The following is a 15,263-nucleotide window of genomic DNA, read 5'->3' as shown; positions in this document are numbered from 1 at the left end:
CGCTGTCTCCCTGTCTTGGTGAATGTGTGTTCGCCTTCTGTCATCCACTGCTCCCATGAAGCTCGCAGTTTAGCTTTGAGCGACCTGTTGATTCCACCCGGAATGACGGCAAACTCCGAAGTAGTTTGCTTCACTTGTTTTTTGACAGCATCGGTGAGATGGGCGCGCATGGAGTCGTAGATCAATAGGGACGGATATTTGTGGAAAAAGCCACTGGGGTCTTTATAGCCTACGAACACTATTCTAGGCCTAATATTATGGTGAAGCACTTGTTACTCTGCGACGCTCCTGACTACGGTAGCCATAACAACCAGAATTAATCCATATATAAGGCGCTCTGGATTATAAAGCGCACTGTCGTTTTTTGAGAAAATTAGAGGCTTTTAAGTGCGCCTTATAGTGCGGAAAATACGGTACATATACCAACAGGCACACTGTGATGAGCATCAGTGCACATCAGCAGCACTGTAGCCAGGAGGCAAGCTCACACCTCTGCTCTGGCTGCAGCATGTCCTGCCACACTGCACTGGTCAGCTGCAGTCCCTCACACACACACACACACACACACACACACACACACACACACACACACACACACGCAAACACACAAACACACACACACACACACACACACACACACACACACACACACAGAGACACACACACACACACTCTCACTCTGTCTTTCTTTCTCTTCATCTTTCTCATGCACAGTCATGTCCTTAGCGCATTAGCAGCAGTATGCTAGCATCAGGCCATTAGCGCTGGCTTATTCTTTAGCAGATAAAGAACCTCCACATCTACAGAGGAACTCAAATGGCAACGTCAACACAAAACTCAAAAGGCCAAAACTCAAAAGCCCACTCCAGGCTCCTAAATAAGAACCAGAACTGAGTTCTGCTCATGTCCTCCACAGCTCCAAGGCTCCTCCCAGATCAGGCTTTTCCTCAATGAACGGCGGCTGTGTCTGGAGACGTTTAACTAGGCCTGTAAGATGTGCAGCATCGCAACGCATCCAGAACCAACTCTGGCTTTGTTGTGCTACTACCACAAGCCAAACAAAAGAAACCTTCAACTTCACTTTTGGACGCTTCCTCTCTCCATTTCCCTCTCTCCGTCTCCCTCTCTCTCCCTCTGTCTGCTTCTCTTTCTCTCTCTCTCTATCTCTCCCTCCCTCTCTCTCTCCGCTTCTCTCCCTCTCCCTCTCTCTCCATAACCACAGCTCAGTGATGCTCTCCACTGGCCTGGTGTCCCCACCGCTGACACAGCAGCGGCAGTAGAAGCAGCAGAAACAGCAGCAGCAGCTGCCTCGGCACGGCTGGCTCTCCCAGACACAGTGTGTCCAGTCTCTGGGTCTCCTGAGTGACCACAAACGCTTGGGTGCTGCTGCTGCTGCTGCTGCTGCTGCTCTGGGCTGGACTGGACTGGACTGGACTGGACTGGGCTGGACTGGGCTGGACTGTATGCAGCCCAAGGAGAGGAGAGGAACATGGGGGAGAGGAGAGGAGATGCCAAAAGCAACAGCTGAGACCAGACACAGAGTGACCGTGAGGAGGGGAGGAGAGGGGAGGAGAGGAGAGGAGAGGAGAGGAGAAGAGAGGAGAGGAGAGAAGCGGGTAGAAGAGGGGAAGAGAGGAAAGGGAAAGAGGAGGAAAGGAGAGGAAAGGAGAGGTGAGGCCAAAAGCAACAGCTGACAGACAGTGAGCGTGAGGACTGAGGAGGTGGCGCTTAGGCCCCGATTATCCTCACAGGCCTGCAGACAGTTGCGGACATCACACACGCCCTAGTTATTCTTATAGGACTATTAGGTTATAACGCGCTGATTACACCGGCCTGCAGACACGCGGCTAGACAGGTGAGGACCCCCACTCTCTCTCCCATTCACTTCCTGTCACTCTCCACTCTCTCTCCCATTCACTTCCTGTCACTCTCCACTCTCTCTCCCATTCACTTCCTGTCACTCTCCACTCTATCAACAAAGGCATAAAAACGCCCCTCAAAAATACTCAAACCAACTAAACGAATATCAACCATGTTTGATATGATCGCAAGTCTTTGCAAAATCATAGTCTGTGACTAGGTTGTGACCTAATTCTCTTCTCTGTCTTGTCTTTAGATTTGAGAGGGTGTGAGGCTGTGGTCTTTCAAAAATCTTTCAAAAATCTTTGCCAAATCATTCAGCGTAAGGCCGGCTTAAGCTACTGAGATGTTGGGGATGTTGTGGTGCACTGGGGAGGGCTGGGATCTAAATGGTCTTCCTCTTAACAGGGAGGGGGAGAGGGGGGAGGGAGAGGGGGGGTGGCTTAATTGCAGGGATATCAGGTGGCTTGATCACTGTTCACATGGCGACAATGTCTTATTGATATGATTGATGTCTGGATTGAGATGAGGCACTAGTGAAGATCAGAATCCACACGCAAACACACGCACACACACACACACACACACACAGGCACAGGCACAGAAGCTATGATGACAGAGAGTAATGCAGTTTGAGTGACAATATTAAGAGTGCACACTCATGACTTGCTGCAGGATTAACAGGAAGCATAGAGAACTCACCCAGATTAGGGCGTGGGGCGGGCCCACTCACGACCGGACTGACAGGCCGTGGTGTGATGGGCATGATAATGAACCAATCAGCAGGCGCACAGAAGAATGGTGCAATCCCATTTCACGCTTCACAGCCTATCTGCATTAGTCTTCTCTCTGTCATTCTCTCTAACTCCATCACAAATACATAAACATTGACTCACTCATGTTCCCCCTTCACTCGCATTCCCCTTCTCTCTCACACTCACACACACACAACACAGCCACACACACACACACAGACACACACACACACACAGACACACACACACACACACACACACACACACGCGTCGTCTTCCTAGCTGAATAATATCATGAACACCTTCCAAATCACTGCCCTGGGAAGCTTTGATGCATGGTTCCTCTGCACAACAGCAGGCACATCTGCACAATCATAGCTGAGCCAATACACAGAGAGAGAGAGAGAGAGAGAGAGAGAGAGAGAGAGAGAGAGAGAGAGAGAGAGAGAGAGAGAGAGAGAGAGAGAGAGAGAGAGAGAGAGAGACAGACACACACACACACACACAATTCTGACTGACCCAACAAGAGCAAACAGATGAGCAAAGCCCCAAAGCGCTCTACGCAGAGCGAATCAAAACAAGATGAAAAATCTTTGGCAGACAAAATAAAAAGATCTCAAAGATGCGCCAAGAAACATAACGTATGCATCAGAGAATCTGTCTCGGTGTGCAATTCTGCAAAATTAATGAGCATAAATGGATTTATTAAATCCAATCACAGCAGCAAATAGGACAAAACATTCCTGCTCACTACGTTCTCCAAGACAGCCTAAATAAAACTAGTCATCAATGAACTCTGAAATCAGTGACTTAATGTGTTCAACCGCCCTCCTACCCCAACGCCCTGAAGCGAAAACTGAATGCAACTTGATGTTCCAAATAAATCCCACAGACCCTGTGTGAGGCCAGGCCTCAGTGAAGTCCCACCCAGATATCGAGTGGAAACAGCACCACTGCAGCATGGATCTCTCTATTCATTTCCTGCTTGGGCCGCTCCCAGGAGCGCTGGCTAGCTGGCCTGTTGTGATGTGGGTCAGAATTGAAATGCGGCCCAGTTACCCCAAATGGTCTTCAGAACACAGATGCTTCAAAACCAGCACTCCATTAGGGAGTCATATTGCAGGACAGGACATGAGGAGAGAGAGGAGGTCTCTCATGGGATGGCAGACTATTGGCCCTCGAAAACGCATGCACACACACGCTATTGGCCCCCGAAAACGCACGCACGCACGCGCACACGCACACGCACACGCACACGCACACGCACACGCACACGCACACGCACACGCACACGCACACGCACACGCACACGCACACGCACACACACACACACACACACACACACACACACACACACACACACACACACACACACTAACAGGACAGAACTGGACTGGACACAAGCTGACCCGAAAGAACCTGAGCAGATTCGAACACTTTCCACATTAGCCGCCCGATCAGTGACCGTCTGCGTCGAGGGGTCAGCTCCAAGGACACGTCCGTCCATTTGGGCGAAACCCAAACACGAATCGTTAGGCTGCGGTCGGTCCATGCAATAAATGAGAAATGTTCTTCTGTTTATGAACCAGACGCGGACAATAAGCAAACTAATTAGACCTCACATACCTTCACAAGGCCTTCATAACACGGTCCATAAATCTACAGACCACATAAATTATACTCTGAAAGAACACTTCAATTGAATTCTAGAATGTATACAGAAAAGAACATTCTAGTCTACAGCTAGTCTAAAGGCAGGCGCCTACCGGACACGGCGTTCAGCAGTGTGGGCTCAACGCGCAGGATTTTAGAACCGTTTTCTATCCCTGTGCGGCTGCTGCACGGCAGACGTTTCTTTCTAGTGGGCCATGCTCCATTAAAAACAACAAAGTTCTAATCACGTCGCGTCACGTACGTGTCCGGTGGGCACCAGCCTTAAGTGTTCCCCCCATACACCAGACCAAACTCCCACAACATATTTGAACAACATTGAGGGATAAAACCAGACAATCTTGCCTCTCCCCTGTTAGCCTTACATGGACACAAAAAGAACCTCTCAGCATTTATATAAGTAGGCTTCTACCCTGGAGGAAATTGGCAAAGAAACAATCAATTTGATCGATCAGACCATCACTGCACCTTCCTGAATGGGACATGATCTTGATCACAGAGAGAAATCTACGAGGAAAAGACCATGCACTTGTCAACCCTGACAGCCGATCCACACTCAAAAACAGAAATAATTGCAGAAAAACAAAGCAAAACGATAAAACGCCTATACAATAGACATGGATAAATATATATATATATATATATATATATATATATATCTGTCATTTCATTAGGGGAGGAGGGGATCGACACAAAGGAGCAGCAGATTAGCAGAAGAACACGGCACACTTTGTGGTCAACGTCGGCAGACTTAAGTGCCATTACGACGGGCCCTAAGATCATTTCTGGCACGCGTCCCAGCCTACAGCCCCATTAATTACACTGGGAGATAGACACCATGGATGGGGGGGAACATGACTGAGCACTCCTGCATCCGGACGGCTCTAACATGTCCTCCAGGGCCCGTGCTCGAGCTCGCACACACACGCACACACACACACACACACACATATACACACACACACAGTAAATCTCTCCCTCTCATAGCCTCATACTCGCTGGAAGAGCAGGCTTACGCAAAACTGCTCTTCCAGGAGCGACGTTTAGCAGTCTATCTGCTAAACGTCGAGCAAATGAGCAGAAAACGCTAGCTGCAACCTCAGGAGACAAGCTCTCAGCTCTGCAGACGCAAGGCCCATTGAAGTTGTAACAAAACAGTAACATCACACACAGTAATAAAACACTAACGTCGTATTGACAAACAAGGCACTTTACATCTATAGACTAATGGAGCTTCAGGAGGACGGCTCACTCATCCCCTCAATGACCAACACTGTCTGCCACATAAACTGGTTTCTGCAGATGCTTGCAGGCATAGAGGGCCGTCCTCTCACACAATCCACTGGTAGAACTGGATTGGATCAGTGGACACAGGAATGGCAGGTTTCTGCCCCACGCACTCGGAGAAGAGCAAGTCTGGTTTCTGGGTGTAAGCACCATAAGGTCAACGCAAATGTTCAAATTCCAGGATGGATCAGGAGCTGAGGTGCACACTGCCCTAAAATAACAACTCAGACCAATTTCCACCAAAACATCCTAAGATGTGACCAATCAACAGAGAGAGAGAGAGAGAGAGAGAGAGAGAGAGAATGAGTAAACAACACATTCTAGAATGCCACCCCATTCCAAAAGACCAGCTAAGTCAATCAGCCGAATTACTGCCAAATCAGACCACCACAATCTATGCACAGATCCCTCTCGATTCCATGAGGTGCTTAACAGCCATTTCGAATATGTCAGAGACTTTATCGGCCACTTGGCTCAGTCTCTGAGAAACAACAGCAAGAGAAGCAGCTTCCTACTCCACTGCCAAACAAGCTGCCAAAAAAAGGCCTGTTCACTCCGATTCCAAATCTCTCTCCCTCACCTTGAAGTTGCTGGAGTTGACCCAGGAGGTAGCGACGGCGTCCACCATCTTGTCCAGCGTGGACTGGTCCTGCTCGAGGTCGTGGGACTTCTCGCGGTCGGAGATGTAGTCGATGATCTCCTGGCCCAGCTGCAGCCGTCTCCCAACGTCCTTCTGCAGCACCTGAGTCAGACAGTTCTCCATGTTGGGCTCCATGGCTCCAGGTGGCAGCTGGTGATTGTAGTTTTTTGTTGTTGTTGTTGTTGTTGTTGTTGTTAAAATAAATAAACCTTATTATTTAAAAAGACAAACTACAAAAAGAGAACACTAATCCTTGAGGGAAGAGTGCCTGTGTGTGTGACAGGGGAAAAAATAAGTCACACCACAGACACACACATGGGCACAAAAAAAACACACTCACACACACGCCCCACTCACAATCTCACACACACACACACACACTCACACACACACCCAAACCCACACACACAGTCCGATCGAGTCGTTTTTTTTATTTATATCCCTTCCAACCGCAGGCCTGTCTCGGCGAGCCGCACGCTAGCGTGATGCTTAGCCACGGGGATGCTAGCTTGGGAATGGCAACAATGCACCATGTGTGTGTGTGTGAGCGACAGCTGACGAGGGTGCTCCTTTTTTTTTCCCACCGCACTCTTGATTTCTCCCGTCACACACTCGCAGGGCAGGGCAGGGCAGGGCAGAGCAGAGCAGTCCGACTGAGCGACCCAGGCTGCTGGCGCTGCTGCTGCAAGGCCACTAGGGGTAGCAGTGGTGGTGGCGGTGGTGGTGGGGGAGGAGGAGGTAACTGAAGCAGCTGAGCAGGAGGACAGTGGGGCTACGCTTCATTATTTAGAACAGGCTTCTTAACCTCGCCGCCTGAGGAGAGAGGGAGAGGAGAAGAAGACAGACAACAAGCATTAGTCGGAGAAGAAGGCCTTATTATTCCAACTTCGTGTCAACACCTGAAAAAGTGTTTGGGTGGGGGTTGGGGGTGGATGGGTGTGTGTGTGTGTGTGTGTGTATAGAGACATAACAGAAATATGATGGAATTCAGATAATGGCTTAATAATCACATCATTTTGGCAAGGATCTTTCCTTGAATAGTCTCTGGTTTGTGTGTGTGAGTATGTGTGTGTGTGTGTGTGTGTGTGTGTGTGTGTTCAATGGGAAAGCAATGGGAAAGCAGTTGTTACATCAGATCAAACATTGGTCTGCCTCACACACACACAAACACACACACACTCATTCACTCACTTCTGACAGACTCTTGGTGCTGACAGCACATCATCTGCAAACAAAGGGGCTTTGTAGTGCAAGCCACCAGAAAGGAATGCTGCACTCTACATTAGCAAACAGTGGACCTGCGGGACAATGTCACTGAAGCACATTTCTCCACCCCCTATCCGCTTGCGGTGAGCTTCTCTCCTTCTCTATCAATCAATCAAAAGTTGTCATCTTCAACGAAACAAAAAATAAGGTTGTTTTTTTTTCGCCTTTCTCATGTCGGTGTGTAGTATTTCTGAGGAGATGGTATTATGTGCGAATCTCCCTGCGGCAAGACATGCTGACGAGAGAACCAGAGACAGCTTACACGTATCAAACAAAGACGGCCATAAATAGCTTGAAGCGCTTTCTCCGCCGCGGTGACAGCGCAGAAACAAGAATGCTAGTTTCGTAGGCTACTCAGCAACACGGTGGCTGCGTTCACATGCAGGGCGAAGGAGGAGGAGGAGGAGTGAGGAGGGGGGGTGAGAGGAAGAGAGAGAGAGGTCTATGCATGACATCATTAAATTCCTTGTTTCTCTGAGTCTGCCCTGGACTACAGTGGTTTGGTGAGCTCACGTTATTGGCCCAGCAGAACAAGCTATGAGTCGGCTAATAAAAGCTCCATCACCGGTCTATTTCCAGTTTGCGTGAAATTACTTTTAGACCTTGTTACTTTTCTTTCTTCCGCACTCTAAAAACAAATGGGGAACACAGTGTGCTACCACTGTGCAGTGCGCCATCCATCTATTTAACACCTTTACAATGAGTTTTACTGCCCAAGCTGAGGACAAATGCATTGCTAAGACTGCCAAGCGGCAAACGATTACAGCAGGTCCGTGGCAGAGGCTGGGCTTCCTGTCAGTCGACCAAATGCGGTTCGAGCGTTTACATAATATTCTTAGCGAGGGAGTTTGCGTTGAACATCTGCTATAAATACATAGTCCCATATCCCTGTGTGAGAGAGGGATCCCCAAACTAACACCAAGTAATTTATGTTTTTTTGTTTGTTGTTGTTCTACAAAAAGCATACATCATTGCAACTGCATTATAACAAATCAGATTAATGAGAAAGAGAGTTGTCTGGTTGACTAAACCTTTTGCAAATTTATAAGGACAGCAATATCAAGTCTGTGATACATTATAACGAAACATTTTAACAAGTACATTGAACAAATAAAGTACTGCTTTTGTAGCTTTGAAGCTTAGCTGATGGTTCTTGTGTCAGAACATTCAGTTCCAGAGCCACTAAGCATCTGTTGGTATTCACCCATATTCCAGCGAAGGGAAATGCACTATAATTTAGCGTGACATTTTAATGTAAACGTTCACAGGTAGGTGCTAATCTTGGCAACCAGAGCGAGCTAGCAACGATGACAAATGAAGTGTCAGTTAGCTGGCTAGCTGTCAGAAAGGCTAGCTCTCTCGCTAGGCTAGCCATCACCACGATATAGCCACGTCCAATTGTTCGAAGTGTTCTTGACTACATGGCTCAAATCTCTCTCTCTCTCTCTCCCGCTCTCTCTGGCGCTACATCGATGACAGAGAAAAACGTCCCTCTACAACGACAGTGTCTTTCTTGCTATTCTTATCACTGCTTCTAAACTGGCCAGAGAGCTGTGTAAATTCACTGATCAGAAGATACTGGAAGAAAGGTCTGCATTGATGCGTCTCGTACTGGGAACCAACCTATGTCGCCGAGTCATAAATATCGGCTGCTGTATAGATACTAAAAAAAGACACAATCTATACATTTCCAGATGTGTGGAGTCATTTGTTTTCTTTGGGAATTTCTTCTGAAAAGAACAGCTACTGCTGTCCATCAAACTATTTCTCAAGATATGTTAGCCAGCTATCTGGCTAGCCTTTTCATTGATTGGCCCTCAAAAGATCCCGACTTCTAACAAATCCGCCAACCATTCTCTCTAACAAAGACAGCTTGATATTCGGGCCATAACAAATAGTGTCAAACTACACGTACTCACCCTAGTCATCTAAGCAAAATTTGATTATCCGGTAAAACAGTGCTGTGCAGTATTGTCAGACGGCAGCATCGAGGTATCTCTCCACCCCGTATGCTGTTCGCTGGACAATAATGGGCTGGCCGTGCGCACGCGTCAAGAATGTTGGCACACAGAAACTGACGCATGCTTCCTGGCTGGCTCTGTGGATCGCAACCAACCTCGCAACTCGAAAGCTATGTGAACCTTACAATATAAATTTCTCTCTGACAGCATTTCAAAGCATCAACTCAAGGGGAATATTTTGTTCGGAGTTGTTCAAATTTATTAAACAAAATTGATTATTTTAACAAGCCAATTATGTAGCTTTTAAGAAAGCATTTAAAGCTTTAATATGCTGTGTGGGCCCAATAAGGTTTGATTTAAAATAAGCCAACAATTATACACGAAAGAACAAATCCATATCTGGTATTATTCGGTCGTTACTGTTGCGCTCTGGCCACATGGCATCTCGACAGAAAATGTCATCCCAGGTTACTCACCATGCAACTCCAGCGCCACTCCGTGGTATAGGCGTGTTGGTGACGGGTTAGACAAAAACTACATTTCAACATAAATGTCTCTTCCTTTTGATAGTCCTGAGGAAATTCTAGGACATAATTTACTTTTCAGAACAGGCCAGTTTTCTCACTTATATATATATTTCATGTTATCTGCCTTCAGACGTTTTAAGGTGTGCTCAGGTTCCATCACTACACCAGGTCAATTTTAAATAAATATTTTCTGACCGTTAACAAAGCCGTAGTAAAAAAAACTTAAGCATCACACACACAATGGTTATGTCAGTTCCCCAAAAAAGAACGAATATGTATACTTCATGAAAACAGAACAAAGATCTTTCCAGGAAACTCTTTGGTTTTCTTTACTCTCTTTAATGTAAAGACACGTGACATTTCCAAGGACATAAACCTCTTCATATAAGAGCAAATTATATATTTTCATACAGTTAAATGTTCATGATCTCAGAGGAGCACAAACAGTCAGGTGGAAAGTAACAGTGCCAACAACCAGGACCACACAGGAGAAACCGATCCTCTAATGATTACATGAAAATGGCCTAGAGTTAATTTATTTTGTTTCTCATTTTGGGCTGTCGAACTGGGACATGGAAGAGCGGCTGAGCGAAGAGCTCGAGAGTGTTCCGGAAGGAAGAGCACCTCCCCTTCACGACCACTGGGGAGCGCCATGGCCCCAGTAACTGCAACAATATAATCAGGGACCCTCTTGGCACTCGACGCCTATCATAAGCCAGGGGGGCAGCCGTCTACCACCAGGGTTGCTTCCCTCGCTGGAGGAAATCATATTTTATGTACAAAAGTCTCTGACTGGAATAGGTGGATTATTCAGGCCTTGCTCAGAGATCTCCGCAGTCTTTCCTCTGACCAGAGATTACACTTCCTCCGGCCAGAGATTACACTTCCTCCTCTTTCTTCTCCTCTATGGACACATCTCCCTCCTGCTCTTCCTCCTCCTCCTCCTCCTCTCCCGAGAGTCCAGAGTCCTCCTCATCCTCTCCAAATGAGACGTCTGGCATGGGCCTGATGATGATCTCGTCATCTACCTCTTCAGGTCCTGCCATGGACTTCCTCCTCTCCAAAATGGAAGGTGTGCACACAGGGGTGACATCCTAAAACATCAGAAGCAAACATTAGCCGAGCAAAGCTCCCAGAAGACGCATTTTGGATGCTTTCAACGAAACACAGACTGGACAGATTGGATAGCAATAGAGGTATGAAAATACTTGCATCATCAACATAACTATGTGACATACTGGTATATGAGAGTAACTGTGTTGATTGTGGGCACATGGGTTTGATTGCACAGCCACACAGACTGGCAATAAGCTTTGATGAACCACTTTAATGTTGGCACAAGTTATCGCACCTTCACTGACGGACACAATAAAGGGTAATTTTCAGAATGTGCCCCGAGTCACTTACATTGCTATAAAATGTGTAACATGAAACAATAAAATGAGTATAAGAACATACATCACTTAAAACAGAGATGTTTGCATCCTCTGAGGCAGTAGCCTTCTTCGTTGGAACCTGGGATGCCTAAAATGAGGGAAAAACAGCAGGACATTAGAGACATGATTCACAAAGCTCTGATTTAGACACGGCTAATTCAAACAATAAAACCGCAGTTGTTACAAGGCCTGGCTTTAACCAAACTTACAAATCCAGGGAAGTCGTAGTCAATGCCATGGGCAGCGAGTCTCTTCCGCAGTTTGGCCTCCTTGCTAAGGAGCTTGGCCTTGGTCTTCTCCAGCTCCTCGACGCTGTGCTTCTTGTTGTAGCGGCCAACCGCCGGCAGGGACGGCTTCTTGAACACCCTCTTGCAACCCACAAACAACTTCTCATGCACCTTCTCCGGTGGCACCACTTGGCCTGTCCAGAGACAAAGCAGCAAAGAGGGCATTTAGCATTTTGGCAGCTGATGTTGCTCCCCACTACTTTTTATATACACATCACTCCACCTTGCCCAAAGACACAGGGGGTGCCTCTCATTTGGGCTTTTATACACCCTCCCTTCCTTTCTCGATCCTCGTCCTCACTGATCTAGATAAAGACTGATGGGGCGGCAACAATGAGATAGTCTATCCAGTGTTAGTTATAGATCAGTGGGAACGCCCCTCGAGGATCGAGCATCGAGGATCGACAAGAATGTTTGAGAGGCACACAAGGTCAAAAGTGCATGCCTGCTCATGCAGCACCACAGACCTGTTCACAGCAGCCATATTTGACATGACATAAAGGGCAGGCCAAGGTAACACTAATGACACCAAGGTTCTGATTCTGCTACACTTAGATTGTGTACACACATACCTGAATATTTTTAAAACATATGTGCTTAGGCCTTTTGTCCACACATAAAACATGTTTTAGCTCCTTGGATCCGAGGGGGTATGCAAAACAGATTTTTACAAACAATGATACTGTGTGTAGGCTACAGAGCATTAGTACAGCAAGACCATCAGTCACTATACCTCCTGGTTTTCTCTGGTTTGGTCCTAAAACACAACATTCGGTAACAATATAGGCTACATAAGATCACAGTTTGACTTCAATTTCAGCAACAATTCACACCGACAAAGATAACGTGCTAACTTGAGTGTGAGATGAGTGTGGGCACATGGGTTTCATTGCACAGCCACATGGGACTGGCAATAAGCTTTTATGGGCCACAATGCTGTTGGCAGAGTAATCTTACGCCCAATGACTGAGACATTGGAGGCAATTTTCAATCTGCGCCTGAGAAATTGTGCTGTGCTGAACGTTTACCAGTGTTTTTGATGTGGGTACTATGTGACACATCAACAAACCAAAGTGTGCAGGCGTTATTGGTGTTCTAGTGTTTAGCCTAAGGAGATTCGTTTCAGACAAAAAAAAATATATAAAAACACAAAAAAATATCCGGGTGCATGAACATGGCCTTAAATTTAACCGACACGACATTAGTTAGTAACACCTGTGCTTGCCCTACTGTTTCATGTCAAGATGGCTGCTGTGAAAAAGGTCTACTGAGAAATACAAGAACACCACTGACAACACCACTGCAGAGACAGACACAACATACACATGATCAGGAGTTCATTCTGTGCAGTACAAATACAAACAGTGAAAATAAAATCGTTAATTTGGTTAAGTAGCTTCATACTCACACTGGATCAGCCTTTCACCCATGAGATAGTTGTTCATGGTTTCGGCCACAATCTTGGCCACTTCATCGCAGTCAAACTCAATGTATGCGTAGCCTTTGCTTCCACCTGTCTGTCAAAGATATTTCACGTGACTCAGTGTAATCTAACAAGCAAGGATCTTTATTCTCATCTGATGTGGAAACAAGTCAAGTCAGATGTGGGTACACGGGTCCTATTGATTGATTGATAGATAGATAGACAGAGAGAAAGATGAGAGAGAGATAGACATAGGTACACCAAAAGAGACAGACACTTTCTTAATCGCGAGGGACATTTTGTTTTCTACAAGAGCTGAAAATAAGCCTTCAAGTACCACAGCTGCTCTTTCAGCACAATGACATAACTTTCACTGACTGAAACAGCGAAAGGTATCAGGTAGGTAGCTACTAGCATCAGCAGCTAATATCGGCCATGCAAAGCTCCCAAAAGACACAGTTTATCTGCTTTCAATGACACAGATATATAACAATAGTATGAAAATACTGGTGTCATACATCAACTTGTGTCTTACTGGTATACGAGGGCAAGTGTGTTGATTGTGGGCACATGGGTTTGATTGCACAGCCACATAGACTGGCAATAAGCTTTGATGAGCCACTTTGCTGTTGGCACAAGTTATCACACCTTTACTGACTGACACAATAAAGGGTAATTTTCAGAATGTGCCTGGGACACCTGTGTTCATATTTGTGTTGAAATTGTCAGCACAGAGGTGTGGGAACCATCCGGTCAACATCAAATATGCAAACACAATAAGGCTGGATTACAAAGCTCACCTTTTTACTTCTCGACAGCCGCATTCTGAGGATTTTCCCAAACTGCTGGAAATAAGATCTGATCTGTGGTTCAAACAGTCCCCTGGGAATGTGTCCCACGTAGATTACCCCAGGAGCCAATGCGGCTGGCTGTGGAAAAGAGCAACAATTTCAGAAACTATTCACGTCGACAATGATCATTTGGATGCGATGTTCAGCCTACTTCCACATTTAATTTAAAAAAAACTGCGTGCTAACTTTAACCAAGTGGCTAACTAGCCAAGCAACCAAGTACTGGTGCATGGGAGTTAAGATGAGTGTGGGCACATGGGTTTCATTGCACAGCCACATGTGACTGGCAATAAGCTTTTATGGGCCACAATGCTGTTGGCAGAGTAATCTTACCCCCAATGACTGAGGCATTGGAGGCAATTTTCAATCTGCGCCTGAAATATTTATATGTGATAAGTTAGTGTTACCCACGTGCACATATTGTGGACACTGTAGCACAATGAATCGTGTAGACTTCAGACAGTTTAAGTTTCTTTAAGTTTCGTGATTAGTTAGTAATGCTTTCAATATTCGCACATTTAAGAACTATAACGTTAATATGCTGCACAGTACTAAGTTAACATAGGCCTGCTAACTATAGCTACAGCTGTAATTAACATAGCGTTAGCTAACGTTCACGCACCGCAAGATGATGGTGGTTAAGGTTAAGATCATCAACCCCATCCCACTTATACACGAAAGTTGTATTTTCCCAATAGCATTAACCTTAAATAACATCACGGCTCCATCGGCCAAAATGTTTTTAAAATGGTATGTGTTGTGAGTGTTAGCTCAAGCTAGTCAACGTCGAGCTAGTCAAGTTACCGTTTTCCGTCGCTTTTTGACTTGCTGGACTTTCTTTTGGAACTCAACATCTTCGCTTGGATTGAGAGCAAGCAAGCTTTTAGCCGGCTTTGACACTGTAGATTCCCCCTCTGTCATTTTGGAGAGATGTTTTTCTTATTATTTCATAAACGTAATGAGTACGCAGCACTATAGACGTTGCATGTGTTCGGTTCTTCTTCTTCTTCACTAACACGTTGCTTTTGACCTTTGATCCCCGCACATTCGAAGAAAGCTACGTGTAGGCCGTATTTGTGTGCGCCCCCGTCTGGTATGGAAGATCTAGTGCCCACAGAACAGTTGAATGAACATCGTGGTGAAATGGGTTACCAAAGGAGGCAAGGTTCCACTGTCATCTGATTTAAGGAACAAAGGTAGGAACAAAGGTAGGCTACGTGGACTATGAAAAGGTGTGAAGGCTCACCGAAAAAAGTTAAAAGATTAAGGTTTTCGTGTAGGTAGGCTATATGGCACTAG

General features: G+C 46.1%; 2 protein-coding genes and 4 non-coding genes across 6 annotated transcripts in view; all 6 read right to left on the bottom strand.

Moving 5' to 3' along the window:
- Positions 1-9,500, bottom strand: part of clasp1a (cytoplasmic linker associated protein 1a) — a 132,303-nt gene extending 122,803 nt beyond the window's left edge. The window contains exons 1-2 of the mRNA XM_062534961.1: positions 9,399-9,500; positions 6,154-7,026 (exon numbers count right to left, since the gene is read on the bottom strand). Of these exons, the coding sequence (XP_062390945.1) occupies positions 6,154-6,348 (195 nt within the window). The 5' untranslated portion in view covers positions 6,349-7,026; positions 9,399-9,500. The remainder of the gene's footprint in view (positions 1-6,153; positions 7,027-9,398) is intronic.
- Positions 9,501-10,285: 785 nt separating this feature from the next.
- Positions 10,286-14,963, bottom strand: nifk (nucleolar protein interacting with the FHA domain of MKI67). Its single transcript, XM_062534954.1, has 6 exons — positions 14,769-14,963; positions 13,914-14,042; positions 13,099-13,207; positions 11,613-11,824; positions 11,426-11,491; positions 10,286-11,061 (listed from the first exon to the last, which is right to left on the bottom strand). Exons 1-6 carry the CDS (start codon positions 14,883-14,885, stop codon positions 10,846-10,848), a joined length of 849 nt encoding a protein of 282 aa, XP_062390938.1. The 5' UTR covers positions 14,886-14,963; the 3' UTR covers positions 10,286-10,845.
- Positions 11,229-11,358, bottom strand: LOC134079393 (small nucleolar RNA ACA64). Its single transcript, XR_009939025.1, has one exon. It is a non-coding gene; the product is annotated as a small nucleolar RNA ACA64 (small nucleolar RNA).
- LOC134079389 (small nucleolar RNA ACA64) lies at positions 12,558-12,686 on the bottom strand. Its single transcript, XR_009939021.1, has one exon. It is a non-coding gene; the product is annotated as a small nucleolar RNA ACA64 (small nucleolar RNA).
- Positions 13,672-13,801, bottom strand: LOC134079391 (small nucleolar RNA ACA64). The gene has a single exon (XR_009939023.1). It is a non-coding gene; the product is annotated as a small nucleolar RNA ACA64 (small nucleolar RNA).
- On the bottom strand, positions 14,208-14,336 carry LOC134079387 (small nucleolar RNA ACA64). Its single transcript, XR_009939019.1, has one exon. It is a non-coding gene; the product is annotated as a small nucleolar RNA ACA64 (small nucleolar RNA).
- Positions 14,964-15,263: the final 300 nt, after the last annotated feature.

This window comes from Sardina pilchardus, chromosome 4 (genome assembly GCF_963854185.1).
Source record: "Sardina pilchardus chromosome 4, fSarPil1.1, whole genome shotgun sequence".
NCBI lineage: Eukaryota > Metazoa > Chordata > Actinopteri > Clupeiformes > Clupeidae > Sardina > Sardina pilchardus.
The sequence above is the reverse complement of the archived record's forward strand: the minus strand, read 5'-3'. Positions and strand labels throughout refer to the sequence as shown.